This window comes from Misgurnus anguillicaudatus, chromosome 21, assembly GCF_027580225.2.
Source record: "Misgurnus anguillicaudatus chromosome 21, ASM2758022v2, whole genome shotgun sequence".
Taxonomy (NCBI): domain Eukaryota; kingdom Metazoa; phylum Chordata; class Actinopteri; order Cypriniformes; family Cobitidae; genus Misgurnus; species Misgurnus anguillicaudatus.
This window is the reverse complement of record NC_073357.2, coordinates 19,153,497-19,171,927: the sequence shown is the minus strand read 5'-3', so window position 1 is coordinate 19,171,927 and position 18,431 is coordinate 19,153,497. Positions and strand designations below refer to the sequence as shown.

Here is an 18,431-nt window from a genome sequence, read left to right as displayed (position 1 = left end):
TTTTCACTTGGATTAAGATCCTGCAAGACTGCATGTTATTGAGTTCATATGCCTTTCCTGAATAAAAGCTTCAACACACTTTGCTCGGTGGCGAGATGCATTATTATCCTGAAAAAAATTTGTTCATTACCAAACCTATCTTTTGTTGGTTGATCCAATGAGAAAATAGTCTAGTACTGTTGAGGTACTGTAATGATTGCCATCTCCCCTGGTCCTTTGCAATCCTGTTTTACATATGTGTAGGGAAATTTGATTTTTTTTTAAGGCAGTTATCAGCATCAGACAAATTTTGCAGCATCATCACCTTGGCCTTGGCTTTCATCCAGTCCTTCACACACCATTCTCTTTAGTCCACTATAACCTTTTTAGGTGTTTGTGCTGATTTGGCTTTTATGTTAATTGCATTTCTTTCTACTTATTTCTTACAGTTCTGTTTCAAACATTAACTCAGCTTTCTGTAGATTTGTTTTTCTGTAGATTAGTTTTTCAATGTTTGCTTTCAATAGTTTTCATAAGGTCTCTTTCACTTTATGCGTCGCTGCGCAGATATGACATCAAAGTACCGCGAGAGCGAGTTGAAAGCTATACAATCGATTCGCTCTCGCGGTACTTTATGGCGTTTGGTCTGCGCAGCACGCAGTCAAACACACTCTCTCGTGTCCACGCCCTGTTAGGGAGGGCACAGGAGTGTGGATACTGGGAGCCAAACGCGCACACAACAACAGCCATTTTCAGTTTGCTGTGGTCATTCTCCCTCACTTCAACACAAAGGTCTGTGAAGTATCGCGCGGAAACAGACACAAATGATGGACGAAGCGAAAGAAGGTCGTTGCGCGTGCGAGCGTTTGTTTTACTGAACCTGTCACACGCAAACGCGCATCATACGTGCATCATCTATATCCATCTCTGAGAGTTTATATTTCATTAACAATAGAAAAATCATTGTTTTAGGTTAAATCGTGCCTCAAACTTCAATTCAAAACGGCGCATTCAGAGTCATTTTCTTTACAAAACCCAAAAGCAATCCACACCCGGCATCCACGGACTAAAGAAAAGGTATGTTTATGTGTATATAATGTTTTTAACGCTTTTATTTCAACCATTGGTTAAAATGGGCGGATAAATTAGTGGCAGGTTGAATGGAGGAAAGTTTAGCTCGAAATGCTAAAAACAGTAGCTGATCCAAGCTGATCGTTAGTCACTAAATAGTGTTTAAAGCATTTATTTATATGCATTCACGTTCAAACACCGTAATAACATGGACAGCTTGGTAAGATGATGCATGATTTATGAACCTCTTAAGTGATTTTGTCCTCCCCCACCCATACAGTGATGTAAAAATCAGTATTATTACATCAAACATACATTACTGGATTACATACATATTCGAGATTCATGTTGTCTTTTTGCTTGTTTGTTTTGAATGTGAATAGATGCGCATGTCTTTAAAGTTTTTGCTGATGTTGTGTTTTGGTTGAAGCAGCCTGACATCCTTTTGAATCGATTGACTTCCATTCGCTTACCAGTGCAAAACAATAACGTACGATTTTTTGATTTCCCCTATAATTTATTTTTCTGAATAGTAAACATAATGGAAGCACGTAGGGATGTCCTGCGGGTCACCTTGATGGATTTATTCCGGTTATTCCTCCTAGCTGTCATTCACTGAGAAACCTGGTATTATATTTACGCGTTTATAGATTAGTGACTGTAATTTTATGTAATTCAGAAGATGAACATCCCTTGTTTTAATTGTGTCACTTATTGTGTCTAGCTGTATTGGTGCATTGCAGTCAATAAGCGTAATAAACTGTAGAGCGAGCGCCTCATGCTGGATGCAGGTGGAACTACAGATACTGTATAAAACTGGCACAGATGATTTTTCAAAGGTTAGCAGTTCCGGATGTCCTGGAGAGCCCACTGTCCTGCAGAGTTTAGCTAGAACCTGCATGTACAATTTTTAGTAATTTTGGATGTTTAATTAAAAAATTCAAGTCTAAATTCTGCAGGGCAGTGACCTTCCAGGGTATAAAATATTACCATGTAATTATATATAAATATAATCTTGATATCGTTAATATTGACTAAGTAAGGTCAGTTCAGTCAAAGATTAAAATCCATGAGTGAAATCAAACTTTGATGCTACTAACCTCATCATTAGATTTTGAGACTTGGATTTCACAGACAGGGTGACAAATGTTTTTATTTTTAACCTGTTCAACTTTTTTAAAGAGATTTTACCTTGCACTGACACAATACCCCTGCTTGAATATACCCTGCCCAATACTTTCATGGTCTATTTAAGACATATTAGCTGTTACTTTTATAACTAATAGTTTCTTATATAACTATTGGCATACTTTTAAGAAGAGCTTAATCATGCTAGTGATGTACAAATTTAATGTTATTTATTACTATTTATTAATACTTATCTTTTGAAATCTATTTATTAGAGCTCTAAGCATGAATTTGCTAGGATTTCTTCTTCTTCTTCTTTTTTATTTTTTATATTATTTATTATTATTATTAAAGTCTTTGTAAAGTCATTTCAGAGATTTGTTTCTAAAAACATTATAAATCTTAGAAATATATTGCTGAAACACATTACAAAGACTGTGGCCTATCATACTAAATTATACTATATACACTCTTAAGGTCGAAGTATGGTGCACTTTTTACACGTACATGAGGGTCTCCTGTCAGTGCGCATGACGCGATTTTCGACATCATTCGTACTGTATTCGTACGTCACCCAACCCAGTGTACTTTGCACATGTAGGTCGCACATCCACGTACAGGAGAAAGTATTATGTATCACCTTTTGTACAAGAGGTGGGGGTACATATTTTAAGATTATTTGCGCTATTGATATTTGTTATGTTATTAAAAGCTATGGAAAAGGAAGGACATTTTCCATCCAATTGTCATTGATGACAGACTACCTAATTCGAAGTGTAAATCCATTGTCATAAGGTGGCAAAGCAGCATTAAAGTGCAATAATAGTAACACGATCACACATTGTGAGTCAAATGTAAACAAAGTACAAACCAGAGATGAAATGGTATGAACATTTTATATCACTATGACACTACAACAGATGTTTAAAGGGTTTCCCAAACACTCCCAACAGATCCCAGTAACTCAAGTCATTAGCTAACAATTTAAAATTGATTTTACATGCAAGTAGGCATGGGCCGGTTACCGGTTTCAAGGTATATCGAGGTTTTAAACAGTCAAGGTTTCAAAACCACTAAAATGTTCTGTGATACTGTGTTTATACAAAATTCATTAAATCATTAAGTCATGTGATTGATTTGATGCTTACATTTAATATAGATTACGAAAATATTATATATTTTTTAAAAGCATATTATATTTTAAAGGCTTTAATTTTCTCTGGCATTTGAAAATAACACATCTTAGTGTTGCAATGGCAATACCGCAACACCGTGAAACCGTGGCATTTTTGCTAAAGGTTATAATACCGGCAGAATTGTATACCGGCCCATGCCTACATGCAGTTGCACTTTTGTTCGCATAAACATCAAATAAGTAACATTTACATTGTTGTTGCTATACGCGTTAGGGAACGTAAATGCGGTATACGTCATCGCGTCGCTATATCATTCATATCACGAAATGACATTTTTTATCATGTAGAAATCATGGTCAGTATGATTTTGGACACTCCTAGTGTGTACATGTACAAGTCAAATACTTTGCAAGACATTCGGCTGTGCATGTACATTCGTTTCTGTAAAAAAACCCATTCACATTTCTGTGTTATTTGGGCGGGGCTAAAACTTTGAAATGTATCCACTTTTCCTTGCTTGACCATTTTGGGCATTTTAAATTCTGTAGCACAATGTAGTAGTTTACAAACAGAACTCTGTATCATTACACAACGTGGGAATATTCTTCAGTATTATGACCTGAAGGTACCTTCAAAACATGTATAAAAAAACCTGATCTGTTTTCATTCTTTGGGTCCTACAAAGTAAACAATACCGAAAATGTCATATGTCATTGTTAAAAACCTATTTTAGGCCATTTGCATGGAATGTGGCATATATATTATCTATAAAAGACAGTGCTGATTTTTATTCGTTAATTCATATTTTTGGTCAATTTCTTGTGAGCGCAATGCCCAAATGCAAGAGATCTTTTTACACATTGACACTGGGACATGCTAAGGAAGCTGAATTTCATCAACTTCCGTTTAAAGTTGTTTACCTACAGAAACCTACAGAATCTACAGAAAACCTCTAAACTCTACTGCTGATTTACAATCGTATGCATCCTGTTTTGAAAAGAGTTTAAGTGCTTATTCGAATACAAACAGGATTTAGTCTAGACTTTGATGCACAATTTCCACCGCCCCCCTTCTTTTACCATGCTATATATCATATAGTCAAAAATACAGCTTGTTTTTAGGGTCAAAAAATCTTTAGAAAAAAACTTGACAAAATTCAGCATAATTCATCTTCCTCTTTGACCAAACCTTGCTTTCTTTAAATATATATTTATTATTTTCTTCCTCTAGTCCCTGACAGATACATAGACACAACATAGGGCCCTCCGGGTGATGTCCACCATGGTGTACCCACGAGAGGAGGCTTTGGAGAGGCTATCACAAGATGAGATTGTTATGAACACTAAAGCGGTGATGCAGGGTTTGGAGACCCTGCGTGGGGAGCACGCACAGCTCCTCAACTCCCTGCTAGACTGCGCGCAGCCACCTGCTGCCCAGGAGAAATCAACTCTGCTCCGCAAGAGTCTTGAAGACATTGAGCTGGGGCTCGGAGAGGCACAGGTGATCTATATGTTGGTTTAATTTAGGAATGCATTTGCGTATCAGCCTATAATCGGTATTGGCAGATAAAAGCAATTTTTTCCTAATATGGCCGATTGTTTAGGGCAGATTATATTTTGACAATCAGAGCTCATGCTGTGTGATTATTTCGAGCAGTTTGTACACTTGTTGGCACTTTGAGGATTTCACAACATAATTTGAAATGAGAAATAAAAAACAAATCTAGTGGTATCTATCGATAATCAGTAATCAAATATCAGTATCGGCACAGATGTTTTGTATCGGTGCATTCCTAGTTTAAATAGTATGTCAATCCCAGTAAATCTGGCAAATTGTGTTTTCCGTAGCTTAACAAATGTTAAAATGTATTTTGCAAGTTTGGCCATCCTGGTAGTGAGTTACAAGTGGTGTGTAAAGCGCTGTAGTAATACAACTGAAATAGTAATAGAATTCAACTCAATAGTTTATACTGCATGTACATAAATAAACCTATATGGTGGTATCAACTGTTTTCTCTCAGGTGATCATCGCTCTGTCCGGGCATCTGAGCGCTGTGGAGTCCGAGAAGCAGAAGTTGCGCGCTCAGGTCCGACGGCTGTGCCAGGAGAACCAGTGGCTGAGGGACGAGCTGGCCAGTACCCAGCACAAGCTGCAAAAGAGCGAGCAGAGCGTTGCCCAGCTGGAGGAGGAGAAAAAACACCTGGAGTTTATGAACCAGATACGCAAGCTGGACGAGGACACCTCGCCCTCAGAGGAAAAGGCTGGAGAGAAGGAGAAGGACAATCTGGACGATCTGTTTCCCAATGATGACGATCAGGGACCAGGTAGGAGTCAGACGCCCTTAAAATGATTTTTTTGGATGCAAAGGGCCCATTTCGAACCCTATCTAGATCTGTATAGGCATGCTGTTCCAAATGGCAGCTAAAAAACTTTGCATGTGTCCTTCGTGGAAAGGGCATTCCCAGAATGCATTGCAACAAACACAATGAATGCTTTCTTTGCATACAAATTTGCATTCTATCCCTCCCTGTAAGAATCAGAACCTCCCAAATCATAGTACTTTTTTAATCATACTATTTCAGCTCAGCCCAGCGGTGAAGTGGCGGCGCAGCAGGGGGGATACGAAATCCCGGCTCGCCTACGAACTCTCCACAACCTGGTGATCCAGTACGCCTCTCAGGGCCGATACGAGGTGGCTGTGCCCCTCTGCAAACAGGCATTGGAGGACCTTGAGAAAACATCCGGACATGACCACCCGGACGTGGCCACTATGCTCAACATACTCGCACTTGTGTACAGGTGAGTCTGAGAAGATCTGAAAAACCGAAAGTGACTAAATGTTGACCATTTACATGTATGCACATTTTTAATTACTTTAATATTGTGCATCTTGAGCATAAGTCAAGTATAAATGTGTTAGCATGTTTGTGTTATATAAAGCGAGCGACAATGTTCTTGCAGGGATCAGAATAAATATAAGGAGGCTGCTCATCTGCTAAATGACGCTCTGGCTATAAGAGAGAAAACTCTGGGTAGAGATCACCCCGCAGTGGCCGCCACGCTCAATAACCTTGCCGTGCTGTACGGCAAACGTGGGAAACACAAGGAGGCAGAGCCGCTCTGCAAGAGAGCGCTGGAGATCCGAGAGAAGGTGCGCACTCGTCCCTAATGGAGATTTATGTTTAAACCGTTTATGATCTTTTAATGTATATGTATGTGTGTGTTTCGCAGGTCTTGGGGAAATTTCATCCCGATGTGGCAAAGCAGCTGAATAATTTGGCACTGTTGTGTCAGAATCAGGGGAAGTATGAGGAAGTGGAGTATTATTACCGCAGGGCCCTTGAGATTTATGAGGACAAACTGGGTGCCGATGATCCCAATGTGGCCAAGACCAAAAACAACCTGGTAATGGATACTAACGAACAGCAATCTTTTTAAATGCACATATTTTGATAAAACATGTAGACTTCCGTTTGGAGTTGTAATACTAATGATTATACGGACCATTGCTACCCTGAATGTGTCAAAGGGTTTATCTGTGAAATTAAATACTCAAGGTCATAATGGCCATTGTTACCCTGGAATTTGATCCAACGGATGATTCTTGGGTCCTTCACAGTGAAACAAGGACAATCTGTCTTTTCGAATTTTGATATGAAATGGGAATTTTTGACTGTTGATCTAAAAGCCTGCAGAGTTTATATGTGTGAAGCTTATTTGTCATGATGTTCTGTCTTCCACAGGCAACATGTTACTTGAAACAGGGCAAATTCAAAGATGCAGAGACACTTTACAAAGAGATTCTGACCCGCGCGCATGAGAAAGAGTTTGGATCGGTCAACAGTATGTACTTGCTATAAAATCTAATCTTTCTTCAAAAGATATTTTAAATGTCCAGCAAGTACACGATGATGAAAGTGCTTATTTTGCATATAAAGTGCTTATGCATCCCAATCAGACTCTTAAAGTATAACAGCAAAGATCCACCTATAGTTTTTCTAGACGTTATGTAAATTAGACGTTATGGGGTGGTTTGCCTGACAGGGATTATCTTAAAACAGGACTAGGCCTCAGTTTAATCAAATATAACTAACAAACAAGCTTTACTATAAACATTACTTGTGTGCGTTTTGATGCAAAATTAAGGGCACTGATGTATTTTAAGACATGGCAGTGCAAGTTGTTTTTTTAGTTTGGACAGCTCTTACATTTATTTTAGTTTAGGACTAGTCTAATCCCTGTCCGTGAAACTACCCTTATGAGTCAGCAACTGATGTAGTTTAAATTAAAATCACTTATAAAGAAGTGCAAAACAAGCAATCGCATCGGAATTGATTGTAAATCCAGTGCCAAAACAACTTTTCTTTGCTAACCATGACATTTTTCACCTAGATGACAACAAGCCAATATGGATGCATGCAGAGGAAAGAGAAGAGAGCAAGGTAATGCCCAATAAATTTATTGCCTACCGGGGATTTATAAATATTTTATTTTTATTTTATTAGATTTTTTGATAGATTTAAAGTCCCACTCTGGGGAAAATCAGGTTTTTATTGTTGTTTATATGCCTATGTGGTGTTTTTAAAATGTTCTAAGACAAGCCATGGGCAAATGTATAATTTAACACCATTGCTTAGGGTTGTGCAATTAATTAGATTTTTAATTTTTGATTCAAACAATAACAAGATAATCGAGGTCAAACAATTATTGTGCTATTAAAATATAAATTGCATGCTGCTGGACCAATGTGTTTGTAAGGCACTTTAAAGGCACCACTGCTTTGACACATGTAGCCATTTGCAACACTCACTTAATAAAAAGGTTAAATAAATGCATGTTTCAAAGTCACTAAGTCATTTTGTTAAATAATTGTGATTATGATTTTTAAATAACTAATTGCCAATATAATTTGGCCCATGATCGAGCAGCCCTACCCTTGCTAACATTGAGTCTTTTCTTCATAACATTAGGGACATTCCCGCAGTTTAAAATTGCCTTGGTTTCCATCGTCACAAAAATGTAACCAATCATATAAACGCATTGAATGCGTGGATCAGGAGTTCAAGTTATGTTTGGATGCCTGAAATGATCACAGCACTGCTGCTTCAGCTCTGCTTCTGTGCTCACACTGCAAAAAATTTCTTACTTAGTATTTTTGTCTTGTTTTCAGTACAAATATCTAAAAATTCTTAAATCAAGATGAGCAAATATGACCTGAGAAAAAAAGTTTAGTTTTTAGACAAAAAATATACATTTTAAGGTAAACTGTGGTTAAAACAAGCAAAAATATCTGCCAATGGGGAGAGAAAATTTTTGAAAGTGTTTAAGAAAAAAGTAAACTTATTTCACCCCATTGGCAGATATTTTTTCTTGTTTTAAGCACAAATTCACTTAAATTGTATATTTTTTGGTCATTTTGCTCATCAAGAAAATACATCTTAATTTAGGAATTTTTAGATATTTGTACCGAAAACAAGACAAAGATACTAAGTAAGAAAGTCATTTTTTTGCAGTGCACATGCATGGTGAGTGCTGTAAAGATTATAGTGCTCCAAGCACACATAACTGCCAAGTTCGGTTTCACACAATGCATGTGTCTGAAACGGCAGAATGTAGGATCTATTCACATATATATCTATGGTCAGAGGTGGTGTGAAAGAGTGGAGGCGGGAACTAATTCACATATTCATATCTATGGTCCGAGCTGTGCGATTGAGAGGTGGAAACTAATTTGCATATTCATAAATCCTCGTATGCTAAATGAGGCAAGCATGTAGTTACATTCAAGCTGTTTTAAAGCATGAAGAAATTACTTTGACGGGTAATACTTTTAAATATGCTATTATGCTCAAAAATGCAAAAAAATAATTAAATAAAAAAAATTGGATTGCAGGGAGACTTTAAACATTTCATGACACATTTAAATTGGACACTTGTATACACCTATGGCTAGATTAGATGCAGAAGAAATTAGGATAAAGTGCTACCTTGCAAAATCTATAAATATTTAAAAAACAATTCACTTTTTCTAATTAATATTAAGCTGGTGGTCATTTCTAGGGCAAGAGGAAGGAGTCTGGGCCTTATGGAGAATACGGCAGCTGGTACAAGGCCTGTAAAGTAGACAGGTGAGTGATCAGGTGCTCCTAAAGGATTATGGGAGTTGTTACTCTGATGTAGTTGTTGGAATGACAGAGATTGCCCTCCAGGTTTTTGTTAATGGAGGGTCATACTTAGCCCAGAGTAATTGTAATCCTGGGTTATCTTGTTCAGTGTTTCACACTGTTCATACATTATCCTGGGTTAGCAATTATCCAGCATTCATCAAAAACGGTTATGAAATGTCTTTCAGGTGAAGCGATGTGTATTTGTGAGGAAATATTTATTTTTTAAACTTTACAAACTACAGCCGTACGTGTCGTACACAAGAGCATTAAGCCCAATGTTACTAAAAAATCTTAAAGAAAGATGCTTTAAAAAAATGGGGCACTGTCCAATGCCATTATAAAGCTGAAAATATAACTCTGATTCACTTCACTCACCGATCAAGTATGTCACCTTTCAACAAAAATTAGACACATGCTGCAGAAAAGACTGATTTATCACTTTTGTAAATCAATTTGAAAAATAAGTTAATCTGCCTTGCCCGTGGTTAAATCGTGTGCTTCACCAAAAACATATATATATAAAACTTTGCTTAACTCAGAGTTAAGACTGGATATGACACTGTTTAAAATGATGTAATGTAGGTTTAAGTGTAGTCTAAAAAAAGCTCTGTTATGTGTTCTCGGTGTAGCCCCACTGTTAACACCACGTTGAAAAGTCTGGGGGCGCTGTACCGCAGACAAGGCAAACTGGAGGCGGCGGAAACACTGGAGGAGTGTGCGTCTAAAAGTCGCAAACAGGTACGACAACACATTGATTTCCTACCTGACGGTTGCCCTATAAAAGTTTAGATTTTCTTCCTGTGTAAATAACTCAAACAGGAAACAGACTGAAATTATGCAAGTCATTTAAATATCTGCTGATCAATTCTCTCTCAATTTTTTTCATTATATACTCTAATTTCTATTTTATTTCTTTCTGTTATTCAATTTCTATTTAATTTTCCTTTTGGCATGATAAAAGTGGATTCACATTTGTAACATTATCTTTTGTAACAGTGTCCTCTGTGGATGCTAGAGATTCTGAGTGGTTGCTGGAATTTATGTTTTCGTATTTTGTTGTCTCTCTTTCTCTTGCAGGGCATTGATGCAATAAATCAGAGTAAAGTGGTGGAGTTGCTAAAGGATGGGAGTTGTGGTGGAGGGGACAGGCGTCAGAGCAGGGAGGGGGCGAATGGACCCGGAGGCCCTCGGGGGGACTGTGAAGGTGATGAGGCCGAGTGGAGCGGGGTCAGTCTCTGTTACGCACCTCAACACCTTAATGCCACGCATTTTGTGGCGTTCTGTCATTGCGGGATCCTGTGTACATAGTTAATTGTTTCTGTCGGTCACAGGATGGTAGCGGTGGCCTCCGCAGGAGTGGTTCCTTTGGAAAGATTCGTGAAGCCCTGCGACGCAGCAGTGAGATGCTGGTAAAGAAACTGCAGGGCAGCGGCCCACAGGAACCACGCAATCCAGGGATGAGATTACACAATCAGAAATGTGAAAAATGAAATTTATAATCTTGATCTTTTCCATGAATTTGAGTACTGAGATGGTCTGATATCTCACAATTTAATTTAATGTATTTGTCAAGATAATCTGTAAAGCACTGCTTTACTTTAACAGGAGTTACGCCAATAATGCATAACAGCACAATTCCACAAATGCTTTTGAAAGGTTACATTTTTGTTTTAAATCTAGGAACAGCCCTTTAAATTGCTTTGATAGGATGTTATAATGTGATCTGTGTTTGTTTTGAAAGGATGAAGAGGGCAAGCTCTTTAAATTTCCTCAACAAGAGTGTAGAAGAAACCTCACAGGTTGTTTTCATATACACATGCACACACCTGTTTATTTTTGGGTCAGTGACAAAAATGAAATTCAAAAATCTTTTAAAAAAACTTTTGTTTCAGGTTTATTTCAATGCACATAGTGTATTTATGTTAATTGTAAAATGTAAAATATAAAATTACATTTGCATCATTTTTTTGAAAGTTAAGACTAAATGGACCTGAAAATGTCAAATGGTGTAACCACCAATTGCGCCAAAGAATTAAAATTATTAAATATTTTATACACCTTGATGGCATGTAAGCATAATAATAAAGAATAAAATCATTTAAAAATATCATTTTATAAGTTATTTCTAAATGTAAATTTGAATAATAGTGTTTTTGTAATATTTGTCCTGACATATGCTGAAAACAGCTGTTTTCTAAATAATCTTTGACAAATGATGTAAAAATGTATGTAAAAAAAATCATATTACACTAAACAACATGATTATATTTTATTCAACATACTTTTATGAATATATTTTTATTTAAAAAAATACTAGTTACACCAATTGACACAGACCGGTTACACCACATTGACATTTTTGCAATTATCCCCCATATATTCTTTCAAAATGAAATAAAACCAGAAATTTTAGACTTGGTCCTCAAAAAAAGAGAATGTATGCAAGTAATCTGCAAATTTTAAACCTTTTACATTTAATTGAACCATACAGATACAAAATAATTAACATCACGTCATTGACCCTTGTATGTACTAATAATCATTTATAAAAGACATATAGATAACTCTGCAATATACAGATTATGAAGTATGTTCAATGATGAGTAATTAACAATTAAATCTGTTTTTGCTTATGTGATAAGGAATCTAGCAGCGGTCTGTCCGAATCCAGAGGATTGAGTGCAAGCAATGTGGACCTGACCAGACGCAACTCTCTGATCAGTTAGAAAACGCCATCTGGACACAGAGGAAGAGGAATGGGGCCAAACGGAGAGTTTGTTCGCTACGTACTTGAAATGATACATCATTAAACTTATTCAAAGCATTTCCTAAGAAAAAAAAACTAAGCGCAGATCACGTCTTTAGTTTTACATGATTTGCATAATTTGAGCTAGGTCTATCTGCTTTGTCATCCGCAACACACATAAATCATTCTGACAAAAAGGTAAACACTATACAGCATGTTGCCACTGGACAGATTACATCCAGATGTGAATTTGTTATAGCATGGCATCAGAAAATGCTAACACAGCTTTGCATACGATCAAGTTGTATAGTCTATACAAAGCATACATTTTTGCTGGGTTTGCCATTTAGAGAAAGTTCAAAACACTCCATTATTAGATGATGTTCAGATCGGTAGCTCCTTCCACAAGCAAGACCTTGCTGTGCCGTTTAAAGATGCACATTATCGAATTCACTAAATATTTACGATTTTTTAAGGTCCGAATACAACATGTGTTGAAATTTGAGAGCAGCGACTGGTACGAACGTAACGTTTGCCTTGAGTTTTATGTATATAGTGGTTTAAATTATTTAAATACTTATTTGTCATGTAATTATTAGCATGCAGGGATTTTGTTTACAAGGTAGTGAGCAGGTGGGAATCATAAAGTCACAGTGAAGGATTTTGCTTTATAATAGAAATGCTGATTTGAGGTAGCTCTTTATTTATTAAGGTTTGGGATTCTGGGGATATGTAGATTGATAGTTTTGAAGTTGTTCATTTTATACAACTGTGTTTACTTTACAAGAAGTAAACCAACAACTGTCTCTCTACATTATTCAAACCTGGAAGATGGGTAAAAATAATTATGCCTGGTTTGTGGACAGGGGTGTGTGTCCAAATATATATAACTGGAATATTCCTTTAAATGTGAAGTGAAGCTTTTTATATGTTCTTTTCTAGCCACCCGAAGGTCTTAAACAGCCGAAACCTGTGTTTCATGCGAATTATTCATATAGAGATCAATTAAATGGTCAAATTCTGTGAAGAGCTCACATTTAACAGGAACAACAAATGTCTTCGACTACATACTTCAACCGTTTCTTCTAGTGTTTGCACTGGTTCATTGATAAAGATGTGCAGGATACTGTATGTGTGTTTGATATTGGGTGTATTTGAACGTCTTAATATGTTTATGTTCTTTAAAACAAATGATTTTTCGCATCTGTACATGCTCACAGACGTTAAAGGTTTTGGATGCAGCCATACAAACCGGTGATTCTCATAGGAAATGTCCGAGTCATGTCACAAAATCCAAAGAAAATTAAACTGCTTGCTTTATTTTGTTTTTTGGGAGTGATATGACAAGGATATTTTGTGATATTCACCCGACCAGAATGTAATGTATGAGTTAATGAATTAATGATTTTAAAGATTGTTTCATTATGCTAAACAAATATGAAGAGTCTAGAGCGTGCTCAAGTTAAAAGAGAGAAAATGCATTGATCAGAAGAAAAATATGAGAATGAATGAATGTTAAAATAACTTGAACAATTTGGAAGCAAATACAAATGTTACTTTTGATTGTAAAATATAGTTTGTTTTACTCATTCACAACCACAAAACACACTTGTGTATGCTTCTTATGTCTGGTACTAGCACAGACAGGTGTGTAGTAAAGTTTACGTAAATTGAATGTGAATCCACCTATTGTATTACCCATATCATTTATCAGTCATTATTACCTGCAATGTATGACCTTTATAAATGTATGTTTGCTTACTAGACTGTGCTTCAGTTACACAAGTTGCCCATTTGCACTGACCTTGAAACAGCACCTCTGTCCTAATAGGAAATCATTAACATTTTAAAGAAAACCAATTAAACTCCGTTTGATCAACTGTACAGGTTAACGTCTATCAACACCTTTAGAATGTAGCCATGCTGGCATGCCAGGCTTCAACCTGATGTGCTTTCCTAAAGATGGTTTTCATTTGTTAAGGGGCCAACCTCTTTTGTGTTTTAATAAAAGCTTAGAAATAAACAAATTTTGCTTTTCAAACCAAACAAATCTGTTTTTGTGTCTTTATCAAGCCAAATCCATTTTTCCACAAGTAGCTTTAGAAACAATCAATAAACAAATCTTTTTAGTAGCTATGTTAGTACCCAGGCCACCACTTTTCACACTAGCGCTTAAACCTTAGGGGTGGTTTCCCGGACAGGGTTTAGGTTAATCAAGGACTAGGCCTCAGTTATATTAGGACATTTAAGTAGTTTTTACAAACATACCTTACAAAAAAAACAGTACTGGTGTGCATCTCGAGGGTTGTAACGGAATGATGGCGGTATACCACAACATTTGCATGTACAGTTATTGTACAGTGAAAATTTGCTTAAACACGGTTTTGGGCAAAATTAAAGCAGATCTCACATGTGCTGCTGTGCATATGAAACTTTTTCAACGTGACTGCCTAGACGCTACAAATTCTCTATCCCCGCCAAAAAAGTTAAAATCTGCAGTATAGTAATACTTTGGCTATCTAAAAATGACCCTGGACTTTTTGCTCTTCCGTTTATGCTGTTCAAGAGGAAGGACATTTTGGTTTATTTTTGTTTAATCTAAAGAGAAATAACTTCTGATTTTGTTCAAATGGGAGATGTACAGCTTTATTTTGTCTTTATTCTTTTCAAATGGTAGACTCATACTTCCTTAAAAAATTTTTTTTTTTTAAGAAAAAAGTATGATTTATAAACCATATGATGGTTATCCCGTACATAGTTTAAATTAATCCAAGATTATCTCTTCGTTATATTAGGACTTTTAAGTCATTTTTACAAAACCTTACAAAAAACACAATACAGGTGTGCATTTCGAGACAAACAATGGCACGGATATATGTCAAGATATGCCAGGGCAAGGTGTTTTTAAATTAAGGCAGCACAAACATGCATTTGTCCAGGAAACCACGCCCATATGTCCAACCCAAAACCCTACCTGTTTTCATTTATTTAAGGGTAATTATAGCTGATGTTTATATTAATAATGATTGTTTAATAGCATACCGTGAAACCAGTATATTTTCTGAGACGATTTTTATACTGTGAAAATCTCATACCGTTACAACCCTAGTCAGTACAAGGTCCTTTTAAATTAGCCAGCTTAAGCATGCATTTTAGTCTGGCACTAGGATAAACCCTGACCGGGAAACCACCCCGTAATTTCTGTTAAATGTTGACATAACACTTTATTTCGATAGTCCATTTTAGACATTTTACTAACTATAACTGTAACATTGTAATTAATTGTCAACTACCAGTCATTAGAGTATTAGGCGCCATGTTCACAGAAGCGTTAATACCTGTGGCTAGCATATGTTTAAAAAAGCATTTTTTTTGCACTTAAACATGCAAACACACACAGATGGAGGATGAATTCCAATTGGCGCTTCGGGAAGAAAATGCTGCATAAACATTCGCTCCACTTAAATTGAAAATTACGTTGTTTTTCAGTGCTTGATTTGCCAAATGTATTTTATACTGATCTTTGAAGGGCATAGGGATAATCACGTTTGATTGGAGTTGGACCAGACACTTTCAAACGCATGTGCATCGGTGCGTACAGAAAATTGTTCACTTTAGCGCCTTTTGTGGTTAAATTGTTTAAAATCACTTAAGTGTTAACATTTGCAAGCCTTTGAAACACATACGAATGATCAACTTTCACCCTATTTAAATTTGCGTATTAATCCGGGAATCGCATGCGAGTCGAACCAATCCGTGGGTCGTGATCTGTACGGATCACGGATCAACTGCGATCCATTACACCACTAGTTAGTATTAAAAAACAAACATCTTGAGATACTTGGTAGCCTTGAGATACTTGAGCATTAGAGACTTGGGCTTGAGTAAGCTACTGTTGGCATGCTTCTCATTTCTCCGATTAGTCAACGACGAGCGGAAGTGAACTTCACAGAGTCATATTGCACAGAAATCTTGTAAAAAAAATAACGGTATTAACTGGTTAAAGGAATAGTCTACCCTTTTGCCAAATTAAACTATGTAATTACCTATCTATCTTTTTTCAATGCGTGCACTGTACAGCGCGTCATGAATGTGTTAGCATTTAGCCTAGCCCCATTCATTCCTAAGGTACCAAACAGGGAAGCCACCAAACACTTCCATGTTTTCCCTATTTAAAGACTGTTACATGAGGAGTTATACCAGTAAGTATGGTGCCACAAGACAAATCTTTTTTTTGGTACCATAGGAATGAATGGTGCTAGGCTAAATGCTAACATATTCACAACGCGCTGTACAGTGCATGCATTGAAAAAAGATAGGTATGTATTAATTCGTCTAGGTTGAGGTAATAACATAGTTTAATGTGGCAAAAGGGTAGACTATTCCTTTAACATTATTTTCAATAAACGGTTCTGTTCCAGAATATATATTTTTGGAAAGGTTCTGGTTTCGTTTTCATTTCTTGAACCAGTTTAAAAGCCTTAATTTTTGTCGGTGCATGAAAAATGTTCAACTTGCGGAACAACGCTGGGCTTGACAATATCATTTTCACTTAGCTGTCTAATAACAGTAAAAGGGGGCGGGACAAATAGCATACCAACCCACCGCCACATCGTACAACGCCTGATAAACAAAAAATAAGTATCACAGCAGCTCAAAGCTCTCAACTAAGAAATCAATGTTTCAACATGTTTTATTGTCGTAGCCATTGCAGTTTTTACCACACCTTGTTTTTGTAGCCCTAGACGGACAAACTGTTCTACAGAGCGTGTTTTCCCACTACGTTGCCTCGAACGAAAACATGGTTATCCTGTGGCGGCTATAGATTCACTATGCGTTTCGAAAAGGAGGTGTTGGTTGCAATTCACAGTCTCACCACAAGAGAATCTATTGTGGACCTTTAAAGGGCTTATTATAGTTGTGCGTACTGTGTAGGTCCTATGTAGGTTTTCATATGTATTTCTGCGTTGTCATCAGCTGGTAAGCAGTATCCACGCATGTAACCGACAGTACGCATAGCCTGCGGCATAGAACTTACCGTATTTTTCGGTCTATAAGTCGCGTTTTTTTCATAACTTGGCTGGTGCTGCGTCTTACAGTCAGGTGCGCCTTGTAAGTCAGTGTGAATTAATTTTCACATTTATGAGGCAAGAGACAATGTTACCGTCTACAGCCGTGAGAGTCCGCCATATGCTGCTTCTGTATTTATGTAATTCAATGGGTTCTGTAATGTGGAATGACAAGTATGCGATATTCACGCTTGTTAGCTTGTTTGGTTAATTTAACTTATTCAACCTTCCAGGTAAGTTCTGTATGCTATGGTTTATCGTTTAAATAACTGATAATATTACTTTTAACGTACAGAAATCTATTCAGCCTGCTGTTCTGTCTGCTATTGTTTAGTTGAATAACTTGCCTTTCCAGATTAAATGTCTGTTCTTTGGCTTGGATTTTGTGAAATAATTTTCTAAATAAACGCGACGAATAGTCCACTGTGACTTATATATGTTATTTCGTCTTAATGACACATTTTTGAATGATGCGGCTTATAGTCCGGTGCTGCTTATAGTCCGGAAAGTACGGTATGCACGACTATAAATGACACTTAAGTTCATCACATTCAGTCTGTTCTGCTGCAGTTCTGGGCTGCCAGTAACTTCCGGGAACTTTTGAAAGGCTCCATGATCCGCCATTGCTGTCAAAAAACAGTTCCATTGGAGAGAAAGGAGTTGACTCAAATCTCTCTCTTTTAATGGCTCTGATCATAGCAACAAAAGCACTTAGCTAAAGAAATGCTTGCGGCATTTTCAGCTGCGTTTAAAAGCTTTGGTGGATACAGGGCCTTAGTCAAAAGCACAGTTTTGCGTTTGTGCTTGGGGGGGTACCTTCCGGCAAACAAGGGTACTGCAGTACTTTGAGATTAGTGTTGAGATTAGTGAGAGATTGATTTTTTAAATATGGTTTAAATGAATTAAACCTATTTTAGCCATACTCAGTCTACCAAATTAAAACGTAAAAATAAGACAAATAAAATATGTGTAGCGAATTTATGTGGGAGGAGGGGAATAACGTTATTTAAAAACACTATGAACCTCCGACCGAAACACTACGGGGATTCCCAAGGGAATCTTAGATTTTAGCTCAAAAGGGAATATTATGTATAATTAACTGTAATTAATTATACAAGTTTATCAGGTTTTACCT

General features: G+C 36.8%; 1 protein-coding gene across 2 annotated transcripts; it reads left to right on the top strand.

The window, feature by feature from the left end:
* The first annotated feature begins 676 nt into the window (after nucleotides 1-676).
* klc2 (kinesin light chain 2) lies at nucleotides 677-14,277 on the top strand. 2 transcript variants are annotated; one of them, XM_073859762.1, is made up of 14 exons: nucleotides 677-1,056; nucleotides 4,563-4,814; nucleotides 5,335-5,638; nucleotides 5,897-6,113; nucleotides 6,276-6,465; nucleotides 6,546-6,719; nucleotides 7,058-7,157; nucleotides 7,707-7,756; nucleotides 9,375-9,442; nucleotides 10,111-10,219; nucleotides 10,559-10,708; nucleotides 10,813-10,942; nucleotides 11,228-11,280; nucleotides 12,124-14,277. In XM_073859762.1, the coding sequence occupies exons 2-14, from the start codon at nucleotides 4,587-4,589 to the stop codon at nucleotides 12,205-12,207; spliced, it is 1,857 nt and encodes a 618-aa protein (XP_073715863.1). In that variant the 5' UTR covers nucleotides 677-1,056; nucleotides 4,563-4,586; the 3' UTR covers nucleotides 12,208-14,277. The 2 variants fall into 2 exon arrangements, with proteins under 2 accessions (XP_073715863.1, XP_073715862.1); XM_073859761.1 differs by having other exon boundaries at nucleotides 678-1,056; nucleotides 4,545-4,814.
* Nucleotides 14,278-18,431: the final 4,154 nt, after the last annotated feature.

What these genes read in the sequence shown, in the direction of transcription:
- klc2 (XM_073859762.1), top strand. Translation starts at nt 4,587, where the DNA reads ATGTCCACCATGGTGTACCCACGAGAGGAGGCTTTGGAGAGGCTATCA. An exon ending in ATACTCGCACTTGTGTACAG is followed by an intron (nt 6,114 to 6,275) that starts GTGAGTCTGAGA and finishes ATGTTCTTGCAG; the next exon opens with GGATCAGAATAAATATAAGG. An exon ending in CCAAGACCAAAAACAACCTG is followed by an intron (nt 6,720 to 7,057) that starts GTAATGGATACT and finishes TGTCTTCCACAG; the next exon opens with GCAACATGTTACTTGAAACA.